Here is a 16353-nt window from a genome sequence, read left to right as displayed (position 1 = left end):
TCTGTCACCCCCGATCCTCTCTAACTTCTACCGCTGCACTATAGAGAGCATCCTGACAAACTGTATCACGGTATGATACGGCAGCTGTAGCTCCCATGACCGGAAAGCCCTGCAGCGGGTAGTCAAAACTGCCCAACGCATTACCGGCACCCGGCTACCGACCATAGAGCACATATATATCAGAAACGCTGCCTACGGAGGGCACGGTCCATCATCAAAGACCCTACCCACCCCAGCCACAGTCTGTTCGCCCTCCTACCATCTGGAAGACGCTACAGATGCATTCGCACCCGTACGACCAGATTTAGGAACAGCTTCTTTCCCAGGGCTGTCATCCTACTGAACTCCACAAATAAACACTAAAGCCTGCACATCTGCCGATGCACTTTATTATGGTCATATTTATGCTAATATATATGTACAAATGTATGTTGAAATGTTTAAGTGTCCTAATCCAAATTGTACACTCTCGGGAGCCGCAAGCCTACATTTCGTTGTACTGCACTTGTGCACTAACAATGACAATAAAAGTTGATTTGATTTGATTTGATTTGATTTAAATGGCTTACCCCTTATCCTTAGACTGTGACCCCTGGTTCTGGACTCCCCTGCAATCGGGAACATCCTTCCTGCATCTAGTCTGTCTAGTCCTGTTATAATTTTATAAGTTTCAATGAGATCCCCTCTCATTCTTCTAAACTCCAGTGAGTATAAGCCCAATCGACCCAATCTCTCCTCATACGTCATTCCTGCCATCCCAGGTATCAGCCTGGTGAATCTTCGCTGCACTCCCTCCATGGCAAGAACATCCTTCCTCAGATAAGGCGACCAAAACTGCACACAATACTCAAGGTGTGGTCTCACCAAGGCCCTGTACAACTGCAGCAAGACATCCTTGTTCCTGTACTCGAACCCTCTCGCTACGAAGGCCAACATACCATTTGCCTTCTTAACCGCCTGCTGCACCTGCATGCTTACCTTCAGCGACTGGTGCACAAGGACACCCAGGTCCCGTTGCACTTCCCCTTCTCCCAATCTATTGCCAATCAGATAATAATCTGCCTTCCTGTTTTTGACACCAAAGTGGATAACCTCGCATTTATCCACGTTATACTGCATCTGCCATGCATCTGCCCAATCACCCAACCTGTTCAAATCATACTGGACTCCATCTTTAAACTCCATCCATAAGGAAGCAGTGACTGGAAGCTCAGAAAGTTACTGAGGGAGTACCTCCAGGGCATAATCATTGACCAGTGGCAGCTACTTGTGAAGTTCAGTCTTGCACAAATGGGCACGCACAACAAATGACACAACTTGCTGGATTCAGGGTCAATGCTATTTGCGTCCGATCTTGATTTTAGAATTTTGGTGAGCTTCCGACTCCTGCCATTTTACACAGGATATACAGCACAGAAACAGGCCATTCGGCCCAACCAGTCCATGCCGGTTTTCTACCCATGGCAGCTGAGAGGCAGGCAGGTTGCCCCAGGGATATCGGAGAAGGTGCTTACAATTGTACTGTTAAATCCTTCTCACATTTCAGGGGTAGGCATCAACTTCGCCAGCTCTGATTCAATAGTTCAAGTACAATGTAACTGGAGCCTCAGAAAAACTCAACACCAATTTTCAGGACTTTTATCTACATTAGACATTACAACAACAGCAACTTGCATTTATATCGCGCCTTTAATGTAGTAAAATGTCCCAAGGCGCTTCACATGAGTGTTATAAGACAAAAAATTGACACCGAGCTACATAAGAAATTAGGGCGGATGCTTGGTCAAAGAGGTAGGTTTTAAGGAGCGTCTTAAAGGAGGAGAGAGAGGTAGTGGGGCGAAGAGGTTTAGGGAGGGAATTCCAGAGCTTAGGGCCCAGGCAGCTGAAGGCACAGCCACCGATGGTTGAGCGATTATAATCAGGGTTGCTCAAGAGGGCAGAATTTGAGGCATTATTTAATCTTTTTACACTTGCAACAATTACTCAGAGTTTAGTGGCCTCCTCCTGAGACCTTTCAAAAAAGCTCACAAAGTTCATTTTCTCTGCTGCCAAAATTGCACAGATCATGATGACCAATACAGCAAAACTGAGCAGCATAATATATTTATCTTAGAATGCAGGCAGAACTGCAAGTGGTTACATTCCATTAGAACTTGTGTTAGGGGTAGCTCACTCATGCAAATTTATTTCTCTTAGACTTCCAGAGGTATCGTTGTTCAGATGAAACTATAGAAAGACTCTGATACTTTGAAGAGCTCCTAGCTCTGTTACCTCACTGATGTATCCCAATTTATTTCTCCTTCCCACACTCCAATTTCCTCCCCCTTCTTTTGGGTTACGGTTCTACACCCACCAGCTGTATTTTTCTACTTCAACCAAGAAGCCAATCTTCATGTGCAAACTTGGACAGTGGGTACCGGCATGCTATTTTACCACAGGAGGCAATTCAGTCGAATCACAACCTCCCCTCTGCTGCTACGTACAGTTTGCACTAGGAATCAATGGACTAGGAATAAAGGGGGAACATTCACCAATTGGCAGGATGTGAGAAGCGATGTTCGCCGAGCATGGCAGCCAGAGGCCGGACCGTGAGCGGGAGAAGCAGGCCCCGGGCCGTCGGACCGTGGAGCCGGCGATGGTGAGGAGGAGGCCGCGGCGACTGGAGCATTTACATCCCGATGATGTGTTCGGCGAGTCGGGCGGAGGCAGCGCAGCGCAACGAGCAGCAGCAGCAGCCACGACGACCCGTTGCAGCACGTCGGCCGGCAGCTCCTTGGCGGGAAGCTCGCAGTCCGACTGGGAGGAGGGGAGCCGGGCATGGTGGCCAGAGGTCGGATCATGAGCGGGAGAAGCAGGCCACCACACGTGGAGAAGGCAACAGTGAGGAGGGGGCCGCAGTGACGAGGAGGACGGAGCGGCTGAGGGACATCGTGCTCCCACTGCCACTGGAAGCCATTGAATTGACTCTCTGAACACGGCGCTGTAAGAATAGCTGACATGTCCCTACGGGGAGTAAGCATTCCATTGTACTTGTGCTAGTACTAGTTACATATGGCAAATAAAATTGAATTGAATTGAATTGAATTGAATTGGGGCATCAGCTTTTCACCATGTACATTGATGACTTGGATGAAGGACTAGAGAGTTGTATATCCAAGTTGTGTAGATGGTATCAGGATGCTACAAGGAGAAACAGACAGCGGGTGGGAAATACTAGTTCAATGTGGGGAAGTGTGAGGTCATCCACTCTGGATCCAAGAAAGACAAATCATAATTGTTTTTTAATGGTGAGAGACGAGTGGTGTGGGGGAGCAGAGCGATTTGTGTGTCCAGATACACAAATCACTAAAAGCTAGTGTACAGATACGAAAATGAATCAAAAATGCTAATGTAATGTTGGCCTTTACCTCAAAGGGGCTGGGTTGAAATGGCGAGGAAGTGATGCTTCAGTTATACAGAGCCTTGGTTAGATCCCATCTGGAGTACTGCGTTCAGTTTTGGGTGCTGAACCTCAGGAAAGATATGTTGGCCTGGTAGGGTGGACAACGCAAATTCACTAAAATGATACCAGGGCCCAAAAGATGAAATTATGAGGACAGGTTCCCAAACTTTGCTTGGATTCCCTTGAGTTTAGCAGGTTGAGGGGTGACCTAATCGAGGTGTTTAAAAATGATAAAGGGGTTCGATAGGGCAGATAAAGAGAAATTGTTTCCCCTGGTGGGGGAATTCAGAATAAGAGGACATAAGATAAGAATAAGAACATAAGAAATAGGAGCAGGAGTAGGCCATTCGGCCCTTCGAGCCTGCTCCGCCATTCAATGAGATCATGGCTGATCTTCTGCCTCAACTCCATTCATCGGCCCTATCGCCATATCCCTTGATGCCCTTACTAGTCAGAAATCTATCGACTTCTGTTTTGAATATATCCAATGACTGAGCCTCCATAGCCCTCTGGGGTAGAGAATTTCAAAGATTCACCACCCTCTGTGTGAAGAAATTTCTTCTCATCTCAGTCCTGAATGGCCTACCTTTTATCTTGAGGATGTGGCCCCTGGTTCTAGACTCCCCAGCCAAGGGAAACATTCTCGCAGCATCCACCCTATCAGAGCAGTGGGAGTCTTTCAGAAAGGAAATAGAGAGAGTACAACACCAACATGTTCCCATAAAGGTCAAGGGTGGGACCAGCAAGCCCAGGGAACCCTGGATGTCAAAGGATATACAAGAATGGATTAGGAAAAAAAGGGAGGCTTTTGGCAGATACAAAGGATTAAAAACAGTGGAAGCCCTAGAGGAGTATAGAAAGTGCTGGGGGGGGTACTTAAAAAAAAATTAGGAGAGTGAAGAGGGGGCATGAAAAAACACTGGCGGGCAAATAAAGGAAAATCCCAAGGTGTTTTATAAGTATATTAAGGGCAAGAGGATAACCAGGGAAAGATTAGGGCCCATTAGGGACCAAAGTGGCTATCTGTGTGTAGAGCCGGAAAATGTAGGTGAGGTTTTAAATGAATATTTTGCATCTGTGTTCACTATGGAGAAGGGTGATGTAGGCATGGAAATCAGGCAGGGGGATTGTGATATACTTGAACAAATTAGAATTGAGAGGGAGGAGGTACTAGCGGCTTTAGCAGGCTTAAAAGTGGATAAATCCCCAGGCCCAGACGAGATGTATCCCAGGCTGCTGTGTGAGGCAAGGGAGGAGATTGCAGGGGCTCTGACACAAATTTTCAGAACCTCCCTGGCCACAGGGGAGGTGCCAGAGGACTGGAGAACAACTAACATAGTACCATTATTCAAGAAGGGTAGTAGGGATAAACCAGGGAATTACAGGCCAGTGAGCCTAACATCAGTGGTAGGGAAATTATTGGAAAAAATTCTGAGGGACAGAATTAGTCTCCACTTGGAGAGGCAAGGATTAATCAAGGATAGTCAGCATAGCTTTGTCAGGGGGAGATCATGTCTAACCAATTTGATTGAATTTTTCGAGGGGGTGACTAGGTGTGTGGATGAGGGTAGTGTAGTTGATGTACTCTACATGGACTTCAGTAAGGCTTTTGACAAAGTCTCGCATGGGAGACTGGTCAAGAAGGTAAGAGCCCATGGGATCCAGGGCAATTTGGCACATTGGATCCAAATTGGCTTAGTGGCAGGAGGCAGAGGGTGATGGTCGAAGGTTGTTTTTGTGACTGGAAGCCTGTGTCCAGTGGTGTACCGCAGGGATTGGTGCTGGGTCCCTTGCTGTTTGTAGTGTACATTAATGATTTAGATGTGAATGTAGGAGGTGTCATAAATCTCATCTCATCCTCATAAAGAAACTACTCATGAAATAATGCTGGACGGCCAGCTGGTGGCGCCGTCCAAGGAGTATAAATACCCGGGCGTGGGCCCAACTTGCCAGGGACATTTTGTAAGACAGGAACTAGTGAAGTACAACTAGACCTCCATGTTTTGAAACAAGTTGATTAAAGCCTTGCTTTATACTCAAACCAAGTGTGTAGTGAGTTTTATCAGGAGGTATGATCAGTAAGTTCGCAGATGACACGAAAATTGGTGGAGTGGTAAATAGCGAGGAGGGAAGCCTTAGGCTACAGGACAATATAGACGGGTTGGTTAGACGGGCAGAACAGTGGCAAATGGGATTTACCCCTGAAAAGTGTGAGGTGATGCATTTTGGGAGGACTAACAAGGCAAGGGAATACACAATGAATGGTAGGACCCTAGGAAGGACAGAGGATCAGAGGGACCTTGGTGTGCATGTACATAGATCCCTGAAGGCAGCAGGACAGGTAGATAAGGTGGTTAAAAAGGCATATGGGATACTTGCCTTCATTAGCCGAGGCATAGAATATAAGAGCAGGGAGGTTATGATGGAGCTGTACAAAACGCTAGTTAGGCCACAGCTGGAATACTGTGTGCAGTTCTGGTCGCCACACTATAGGAAGGATGTGATTGCATTGGAGAGGGTGCAGAGGATGTTACCTGGGCTGGAGCGCTTCAGCTATGAAGAGAGACTGGACAGACTGGGGTTGTTTTCCTTACAGCAGAGAAGGCTGAGGGGGGATCTGATTGAGGTATACAAAATTATGAGGGGCATAGATAGGGTAGATAGAAAGGAACTTTTCCCCTTAGTAGAGGGGTCAATAACCAGGGGGCATAGTTTCAAGAAAAGGGGCAGGAGGTTTAGAGGGGATTTGAGGAAAAACTTTTTCACCGAGAGGGTGGTTGGAATCTGGAACTCACTGCCTGAAAGGGTGGTAGAGGCAGGAACCCTCACAACATTCAAGAAGCATTTAGACGAGCACCTGAAATGCCATAGCACACAAGGCTACGGACCAAATGCTGGAAAATGGGATTAGAATAGACAGGGCTTGATGGCCAGCGCGGACACGATGGGCCGAAGGGCCTCTTTCTGTGCTGTATAACTCTATGACTAAGCTCTGTAATAATTTTGTATGCTTCAATGAGATCCCCTCTCATTCTTCTGAATTCAAGAGAATACAGGCCTAGTTTACTTAATCTGTTCTCATACGACAGTCCCGCCATCCCAGGAATCAATCTCGTTAGCCTTCGTTACACTCCCTCTATGGCAAGTACATCCTTCCTTAGGTAAGGAGACCAAAATTGTACACAGTACTGCAGGTGTGGTCTCACCAAGGCCCTATATAATTGGGGGGCACGGTGGCATAGTGGTTAGCACTGTTGCCTCACAGCGCCAGGGACCTGGGTTCAAATCTGGCCTCGGGCGACTGTCTGTGTGGAGTTTGCACATTCTCCCTGTGTCTGCGTGGGTTTTCTCCGGGTGCTCCGGTTTCCTCCCACAGTCCAAAGATGTGCGGGTTAAGTTGATTTGGCTATGATAAATTGACCCTTAGTGTTAGGGGGATTAAATACGTGGGGTTATGGGGATAGGGTGGGATATGTGTCGGTGCAGGCTCGATGGGCCGAAATGGCCTCTATCTGCACTGTGGGGATTCTGTGTGATTCTGTGTGACTTCTTTACTCCTGTACTCAAATCCTCTTGTAATGAAGGCCAGCATACCATTTGCCTTCCTAATGGCTTGCTGCACCTGCACATTCACTTTCAGTGACTCATGTACAAGGGCACCCAGGTCCCTTTGAGCATCTGCATTCCCCAATCTTTCACCATTTAGGAAATACTCTGCCTTTCTGTTTTTTCTACCAAAGTGGATAACTTCACATTTATCAACATTGTAATCCATCTGCCATGTTCCCACCCACTCACTGAGCCTGTCGAGATCCCCTTGAAGCCTCTTCACATCCTCTTCCCAACTGACACTGATACTAATCCCACCTAGCTTTGTATCATCAGCAAGTTTGGAAATGTTACATTTAGTCCCCTCATCCAAATCATTGATATAGATTGTGAATAGCTGGGGCCCAAGCACCGATCCTTGTGGTACCCCACTAGTCACAGCCTGCCATCCTGAAAAAGACCTGTTTATCCCTACTCTTTGTTTTCTGTCTGTTAACCAATTCTCAATCCATGCTAGTATATTACCCCCAATTCCATGTGCCCTAATTTTGTTCACCAACCTCTTGTGTGGGACCTTATCGAAGACCTTCTGAAAATCCAGATACACCACATCTACCGGTTCTCCTTTATCTACTCCACTAGTTACATCCTCAGAGAACTCCAATAGGTTTGTTAAACAGGATTTCCCTTTCATAAATCCATGTTGACTCTGCCCAATCTTACTATTAGTTTCTAAGTGCCCAGTTATTGCATTCTTTATAATAGATTCCAGCATTTTCTTAATATCAGAGCCAGGCCATTAAGGAATGAGAGCAGGAATCACTTCTTACGCAAAGGGTAGTGGAACCTATAACTTGCTCCCTTGAATGGTTGTAGATGCTGGGTCAATTGAAATTTTCAAGACTGAGATTCATTGATTTTGTTGAGTAAGGGTATCAAGAGATATGGGTCAAAGGCGGGTAAATGGATTTGAGGTACAGATCAGCCACGATCAAACTAAATGGTGGAACAGGCTCGAGGGGCTGAATGGCCTCCTCCTGAAAGTGTCCATTTGTCCAAACATCTTCACTTAAATTTAGCCGCACAGGTTGACAGTCTCTGGGGAGGGGTGGCTGCAGGTTACAGTGGGCCACACCTCTGGAACACAGCTGGAAACTCAACTATGACATTACAGAGGTGGTGAGGACTCGCCTACTGTCCTTTCAACACTAAGGCTACGATACGAGACTCCCAAAACAAGCGCTCTACTCGGAGCTCCGACACGGCAAGAGAGCCCCAGGTGGGGAGAGGAAACGCTTCAAGGACACCCTCAAAGCCTCCTTGAAAAAGTGCAACAAACCACCGACACCTGGGAATCCCTAGCCCAAGACCACACAAAGTGGAGGAGAAGCATCCGGGAAGGTGCTGAACAGCTTGAGTCTCTTCATTGGGAGCAAGCGGAAGCCAAGCGCAAACAGCGGAAGGAGCGCATGTCAACCCAAGCACCCCACCCACCTGCCCCTTCAACCACTGCACCCCACCCACCCGCCCTTCAACCACCGTCTGCCCCACCTGTGACAGAGACTGTAGGTCCCTCATTGGACTCATCAGTCACCTGAGAACTCATTTTTAATGTGGAAGCAAGTCATCCTCGGTTCCGAGGGACTGCCTAAGAAGGCGGCTGGGGACCTATCTGGTCCAGAGTGGAGGACGGTCTCTTTCTCCCCTCTGCTGTGAAAAAATCCCGCAGTAAAGTAAGTAGATCTGGCTGGTATTAGTCTGCACAGGAGAGATTATTCTGAGTCAGATTATTGTACAATGGACATATTTTGTGTCAAATTCCTGTAAATTATTTTAAGAGACTTTACCCCATTAAAAAAGTGGACAAAGGAATCTGATACAATTACAGTAGCTGATCTTAATTTCCAGGTGAGTCTTTTTTGATTGGACACAAGCCAATGTAGCCATTGCCAGGAACGGTAGCATAGTGGTTAGGTTACTGGACTAGTAATCCAGAGGCCTCGACTAATGATCCGGAGACATGACTTTAAATCCCACGGCAGCAGCTGGGGAATTTAAATTCAGTTATTTAAATAAATCTGGATTAAAAAGCTAGTATCTGTAATGGTGACCTTGGAACTACAGGATTGTCGTAAAAACCCATCTGGTTCACTAATGTATTTTAGGGAATGAAATCTGCTGTCCTTATGTGACTCCAGACCCACAGCAATGTGGTTGACTGTTAACTGCCTTCTGAAACGGCCAGTTATACCAAACCACTTAAAGAAGTATCACCACACGAACTGCAGCGGTTCAAGAAGGCGGCTCACCACCACCTTCTCAACGGCAATTAGGGATGGGCAATAACTGCTGGCCTTGCCAGCGACGCCCACATCCCGTGAACGAATAAAAAAAGCACAACATTCACAAATCTGATACCCTGGTTCTTTTTATCACCCTACATTAAATGCTGTTTCAAAGAGTGATATCACTTGGCTCTGAATCTGATTTGAACTAATTGTGGTGAACTTATCCATAAACCTCCTTCAGTCACATTCCAGCCTTTTCTCCCACTAATTTGTTAATCTGATCTCCTGTCAAATTACTGGGACTTTCTTCCCGAGGTGGAACCTGATCTCCAGCTCACACAGCCGGACACGAATAGACCAGTAACAGGCGACAGACGCATCGAGCAGTATTTATAGGGTGAAGGATACTGTTTCTGAGCACCACCTATCATTTAACATACCCCACCTTACAGGGAAATCCCAACAGTTAGCGAGACAAAACCTGGAAGCTAAAGAGACCAAGAGGTGGAAAGGAAAGAGAGACAGGCATGAAGATTTGCAAAAAGTTACATCCACTTTCTGTTACACACACTACTCTCAGTATAAGTCCCAGAAAAAGATTGGTGAAGTCAAGCGTAGGTCCCTTGCAGTCAGAATCAGGGGAATTTATAATGGGGAACAAAGAAATGGAAGACCAATTAAATACATATTTTGGTTCTGTCTTCACAAAGGAGGACACAAATAACCTCCCAGAGATGTCGGGGAACATAGGGTCTGATGAAAGGGAGGAACTGAAAGAAATCAGTATTTGTAGGGAAATGGTGTTAGGGAAATTGATGGGATTGAAGGCCGATAAATCCCCAGGGCCTGATAATCTACATCCTAGGGTACTTAGGAAGTGGCCCTAGAAATAGTAGATGCATTGCTGATCATCTTCCAACATTCGATGGAATCTGGAACAGTACCCATGGATTGGAGGGTAGCTAATGTTACCCCACTATTCAAAAAAGGTGGTAGAGAGAAAATGGGGAATTACAGACCGGTAAGCCTGACATCGGTAGTGGGGAAAATGCTAGAGTCCATTATAAAAGATGTAATAGCAGAGCACTTGGAAAACAGTGACAGGATCGGACAAAGTCAACATGGATTTACAACAGGTAAATCGTGCTTGACTAATCTACTGGAATTTTTTGAGGATGTAACTGGTAAAATAGATAAGGGAGAACCAGTGGATGTGGTGTATTTGGACTTTCAGAAGGCTTTCGATAAGGTCCCGCATAAGAGATTAGCATGTAAAGATAAGGCACATGGGATTGGGGGCAAGGTATTGACTTGGATAGAGAACTGGTTGGCAGACAGAAAGCAAAGAGTTGGAATAAACGGGTCTTTTTCTGAGTGGCAGGCAGTGACTAGTGGGGTACCGCAGGAATCGGTCCTTGGACCCCAGCTATTCACAATATATATTAATGATCTAGACAAGGGAACTAGATGTAATATCTCCAAGTTTGCAGACGACACAAAGCTGGGTGGGCGTGTGTGCTGTGAGGAGGATGCTGAGAAACTCCAGGATGATTTGGACAGGTTGGGTGATTGGACAAAAGCATGGCAGATGCAATATAACGTGGATAAATGTGAGGTTGCCCACTTTGGTGGCAAAAACAGGAAGGCAGATTATTATCTGAATGGCAATAGATTGGGAGAAAGGGAAGTACAACAAGACCTGGGTGTCCTTGTGCACCAGTCGCTGAAGGTAAGCATGCAGGTGCAGCAGGCGGTTAAGAAGGCAAATGGTATGTTGGCCTTCGTAGCGAGAGGGTTTGAGTACAGGAACAAGGATGTCTTGCTGCAGTTGTACAGGGCCTTGGTGAAACATAGAAGATAGGAGCAGGAGTAGGCCATTCGGCCCCTCGAGCCTGCTCCGCCATTCAATGAGATCATGGCTGATCATCCAAATTCAGTACCCTGTCCCTGCCTTCTCGCCATATCCCTTGATCCCTTTAGCCTTAAGAAATATATCCAACTCCTTCTTGAATATATTTAATGAACTGGCCTCCACTGCCCTCTGTGGTAGAGAATTCCACAGGTTCACCACTCTCTGGGTGAAGAAATTCCTCCTCATCTCAATCCTAAATGGCTTACCCGTTATCCTTAGGCTGTGACCCCTGGTTCTGGACTCCCCGGCCATCGGGAACATCCTTCCTGCATCTAATCTGTCTAGTCCTGACAGAATTTTATAAGTTTCAATGAGATCCCCTCTCATTCTTCTAAACTCCAGCGAGTACAAGCCCAATCGACCCAATCTCTCCTCGTAGGTCATTCCTGCCATCCCAGGTATCAGCCTGGTGAATCTTCGCTGCACCCCCTCCATGGCAAGAACATCCTTCCTCAGATAGGGCGACCAAAACTGCACACAATACTCAAGGTGTGGTCTCACCAAGGCCTTGTACAACTGCAGCAAGACATCCTTGTTCCTGTACTCAAACCCTCTCGCTACGAAGGCCAACATACCATTTGCCTTCTTAACCGCCTGCTGCACCTGCATGCTTACCTTCAGCGACTGGTGCACAAGGACACCCAGGTCTCGTTGCACTTCCCCTTCTCCCAATCTATTGCCATTCAGATAATAATCTGCCTTCCTGTTTTTACCACCAAAGTGGATAACCTCGCATTTATCCACATTATATTGCATCTGCCATGCTTCTGCCCAATCACCCAACCTGTCCAGATCATACTGGATTTTCAGGGCATCCTCCTCACAGCACACTCTTCCACCCAGCTTTGTGTCGTCTGCAAATTTTGAGATATTACATCCAATTCCCTCATCTAGATCATTAATATATATTGTGAATAGCTGGGGTCCTTGGACCAATCCCTGCGGTACCCCACTAGTCACTGCCTGCCACTCGGAGAACGACCCGTTAATTCCGACTCTTTGCTTTCTGTCTGCCAACCAGTTCTCTATCCAAGTCAATACCTTGCCTCCAATCCCATGTGCCTTAACTTTGCATGCTAGACTCTTATGCGGGACCTTATCGAAAGCTTTCTGAAAGTCCAAATACACCACATCCACTGGTTCTCCCTTATCTATTTTACCAGTTACATCCTCAAAAAATTCCAGTAGATTAGTCAAGCACGATTTACCTTTCGTAAATCCATGTTGACTTTGTCCGATCCTGTCACTGTTCTCCAAGTGTTCTGCTATTACATCCTTTATAATGGACTCTAGCATTTTCCCCACTACCGATGTCAGGCTCACCGGTCTATAATTCCCCGTTTTCTCTCTACCACTTTTTTTGAATAGTGGGGTAACATTAGCTACCCTCCAATCCATGGGTACTGTTCCAGAGTCTAGCGAATTCTGGAAGATGACCAGTAATGCATCTACTATCTCTAGGGCCACTTCCTTAAGTACCCTCGGATGTAGATTATCAGGCCCTGGGGATTTATCGGCCTTTAATCCCGTCAACTTCCCCAACACCACTTCCCTACAAATACTGATTTCTTTCAGTTCCTCCCTCTCATTATACCCTATGTTCCCCGACCTCTCTGGGAGGTTATTTGTGTCCTCCTTTGTGAAGACAGAACCAAAATATGTATTTAATTGGTCTGCCATTTCTTTGTTCCCCATTATAAATTCCCCTGATTCTGACTGCAAGGGACCTACGCTTGACTTCACCAATCTTTTTCTCTTCACATATCTATAAAAGCTTTTACAGTCAGTTTTTATGTTCCTCGCAAGCTTACTCTCATACTCTATTTTCCCCCTCTTAATCAATCCCTTGGTCCTCCTTTGCTGAATCTTAAACTGCTCCAAATCCTCAGGTTTGTTGCTTTTTTTGGCAAATTTATATGTCCTCTCTTTGGATCTTATGTTATCCCTAATTTCCCTCGTTAGCCACGGTTGAGACACCTTTTTTGTTTTATTTTTATGCCAAACTGGGATGAACAAATTCTGTAGTTCATCCATGCGATCTTTGAATGTTTGCCATTGCCTATCCACCGTCAACCCTTTGAGTGACATTCCCCAATCAATCCTACCCAACTCGCGCCTCATACCATCATAGTTTCCTTTATTTAAATTCAGGACCCTAGTCTCTGAGTCAACTACTTCACTCTCCATCTTAATGAAGAATTCTATCATGTTATGATCGCTCCGACCCAAGCGGCCTCGCACAGCAAGATTGCTAATTAATCCTTTCTCATTACATAATACCCAGTCTAAAATGGCCTGATCCCTAGTTGGTTCCTCGACATATTGGTCCAGGAAACCATCCCCTATACACTCCAGGAATTCCTCCTCCACAGTATTGTTACTAATTTGGTTAGCCCAACCTATATGTAGATTAAAGTCACCCATGATAACTGCTGTGCCCTTATTGCACGTGTCTCTAATTTCCCGTTTAATGCCATCCCCAACCTCCGCATTACTGTTTGGGGGTCTATACACCACTCCCACTAACGTTATCTGCCCCTTGAGACCACATCTTGAGTATTGTGTGCAGTTTTGGTCGCCTTATCTGAGGAAGGATGTTCTTGCCATGGAAGGAGTTCAGCGAAGATTCACCAGGCTGATACCTAGGATGGCAGGAATGACGTATGAGGAGAGATTGGGACGATTGGGCTTGTACTCGCTGGAGTTTAGAAGAATGAGAGGGGATCTCATTGAAACTTATAAAATTCTGTCAGGACTGGACAGACTAGATGCAGGAAGGATGTTCCCGATGGCCGGGGAGTCCAGAACCAGGGGTCACAGTCTAAGGATAAGGGGTAGGCCATTTAGGACAGAAATGAGGAGGAATTTCTTCACCCAGAGAGTGGTGAACCTGTGGAATTCTCTACCACAGAAGGCAGTAGAGGCCAATTCATTAAATATATTCAAGAAGGAGTTGGATATATTTCTTAAGGCTAAAGGGATCAAGGGGTATGGGGAGAAAGCAGGGACCGGGTACTGAAATTGGATGATCAGCCATGATTGCACTGAATGGCGGAGCAGGCTCGAGGGGCCGAATGGCCTACTCCCGCTCCTATCTTCTATGTTTCTATGTTTTTAATTTGAGTATAAAAGTAAAGACGTCTTACTGCAATTATATAGGGCCCTGGTGAGACCACACCTGGAGTATTGTGTACAGTTTTGGTCATCTTACCTAAGGAAGGATATACTTACCATAGAGGGAGTGCAATGAAGGTTCACCAGACTGGTTCCTGGGATGGGGGGATTGTCCTATGAGGAGAGATTGAGTAGACTAGGCCTATATTCTCTAGAGTTTAGAAGAATGAGAGGTGATCTCATTGAAACATATAAAATTCTTACAGGGCTTGACAGGGTAGATGCAGGGAGGATGTTTCCCCTGGCTGGGGAGTCTAGAACCAGGGGTCACAGTCTCAGAATAAGGGGTCGGCCACTCAGAGGGTGGTGAATCTTTGGGATTCTCTACCCCAGAGGGCTGTGGAGGCTCAGTCGTTGAGTATATTCAAGACAGAGATCGATAGATTTTTGAATATTAAGGGAATCAAGGGGTATGGGGATAGTGCAGGAAAGTGGAGATGAGGTAGAAGATCAGCCATGATCTTATTGAATGGCGGAGCAGGCTCGAGGGGCCGAATGGCCAACTCCTGCTCCGATTTCTTATGTTCTTATAACACTCTCTCTGTTACACCCCACCCTCAGTATAAGGCTCTCACTTTACACATCTCACTCAATGGTCTGTGCAAAAACACTTGAGGAAAAGTCTGAACGCACAAATTGTTTTACAGAAGGGTCATCGACCTGAAATGTTAACTCTGTCTCGCTCTCCACAGACGCTGCCTGACCTGCTGAGTATTTCCAGCATTTTTCTGTTTTTATTGTAATTGTTTTACAGAGCTACACACCTTTTAAAAATAGATCCTAAAACTTTCCGGAATTGCATCAAATACTTTCAGGGGCCTTAACTATTGATAAACTGTACAGAATGGATCGGTGCTGCATCAAAGTAATTAAACAGAGAGCGACAGCAACATTCTAATTTTGTACCGACGTGCCACACATGCACAGAAAGAAGCTTTAGCAGATCTTGAAGGAAGTGTCAAAAGTCAAACGTCAGAGGTGACTTTCAGAGAATGAATCCTTCCCATTTAACTGTCCTGTTTTAATAAAGGCACCTTGCAGCCCCCTGGATCTGTGATTTCACAAATACATGAGCCTCGCCCCTTATAAATATGTCTCTAGATGCCATGCAAATACTGTATAGTGTTCCAGCTGTGTTTTAAATGATGTTAGTGTTAGGAGAGCGTTACATATAGATGTTACACAGAGACCATCTAATGTGGGCTCGTTTAGGAAAGGAGGAAAAAGCACTGAGCGTTACAGGACAGAGTGGATGACACAGGAGCGTTGCAGGAATTTTGTTCTGTAAGTACATGTTCAACCCCTGTATCTTTACAGTAACACTGATCTCCTACTTTTGGTCTTGTGTTTTTTTAAGTGCAAAGGAATTAAACAAGATATCAGGGGGCGAGAATCTCTAAGGTTTCTTAGAATTCCAGTTACACTCAAGTTACCTTTCTGTAATCATCCCTAAATCATTGCTTTGGCGTATTCGTGTGCGAGCTGATTTTCTTCACAATCTGTGCGCCCATTCGACCATGAATCCACTCACTGTAAAAGGCACTATCCCTCTCTCCCAGCTGAGTGTGAGACAATGGAGACAACAGAGTCGGACAGCACAGAAACACAGTCACAGAGAATGAATGGGAAGAGAGAGTAAATCACAATGGGTAAGACAGACAGAATGATGGAAAAAGAAAAATGAATCTAAACACACACCCACAGCAATGCACATGCACAGCAGTGTGCATATATACACACAGCAGCGCAGACACGCACACCAGTGGATACACACACAGTATACAGATACACACACACAGCAGTGTACACACAGTATACACACACACTGTACACACACACATAGTATACAGATACACACACACACACCATACAGATACACACACACAGTATACAGATACAAACACACAGCAGTGTACACACAGTATACTCACACACTGTACACACACACATAGTATACAGATACACACACACAGCAGTGTACACACAGC

The 16353-nt window shown here is 45.8% G+C and overlaps 1 protein-coding gene across 9 annotated transcripts in view; it reads right to left on the bottom strand.

The window, feature by feature from the left end:
- LOC147098019 (ankyrin-1-like) overlaps positions 1 to 16353 on the bottom strand; it is a 378257-nt gene that overhangs the window by 15169 nt on the left and 346735 nt on the right. For 8 of the 9 annotated variants that reach the window (XM_085971217.1, XM_085971219.1, XM_085971215.1 and 5 more), the window contains one exon: positions 15799 to 15924. The exons of the other annotated variant lie outside the window; for it this stretch is intronic. In XM_085971217.1, coding sequence (XP_085827343.1) covers positions 15820 to 15924 — 105 coding nt within the window. In that variant the 3' untranslated portion in view covers positions 15799 to 15819. The remainder of the gene's footprint in view (positions 1 to 15798; positions 15925 to 16353) is intronic. 9 annotated transcript variants of the gene reach the window in all.

This window comes from Somniosus microcephalus, chromosome 30 (genome assembly GCF_052327205.1).
Source record: "Somniosus microcephalus isolate GS21.2 chromosome 30, FLI_Smic_1.0, whole genome shotgun sequence".
Taxonomy (NCBI): domain Eukaryota; kingdom Metazoa; phylum Chordata; class Chondrichthyes; order Squaliformes; family Somniosidae; genus Somniosus; species Somniosus microcephalus.
This window is presented reverse-complemented; position numbering and strand designations above follow the sequence as displayed.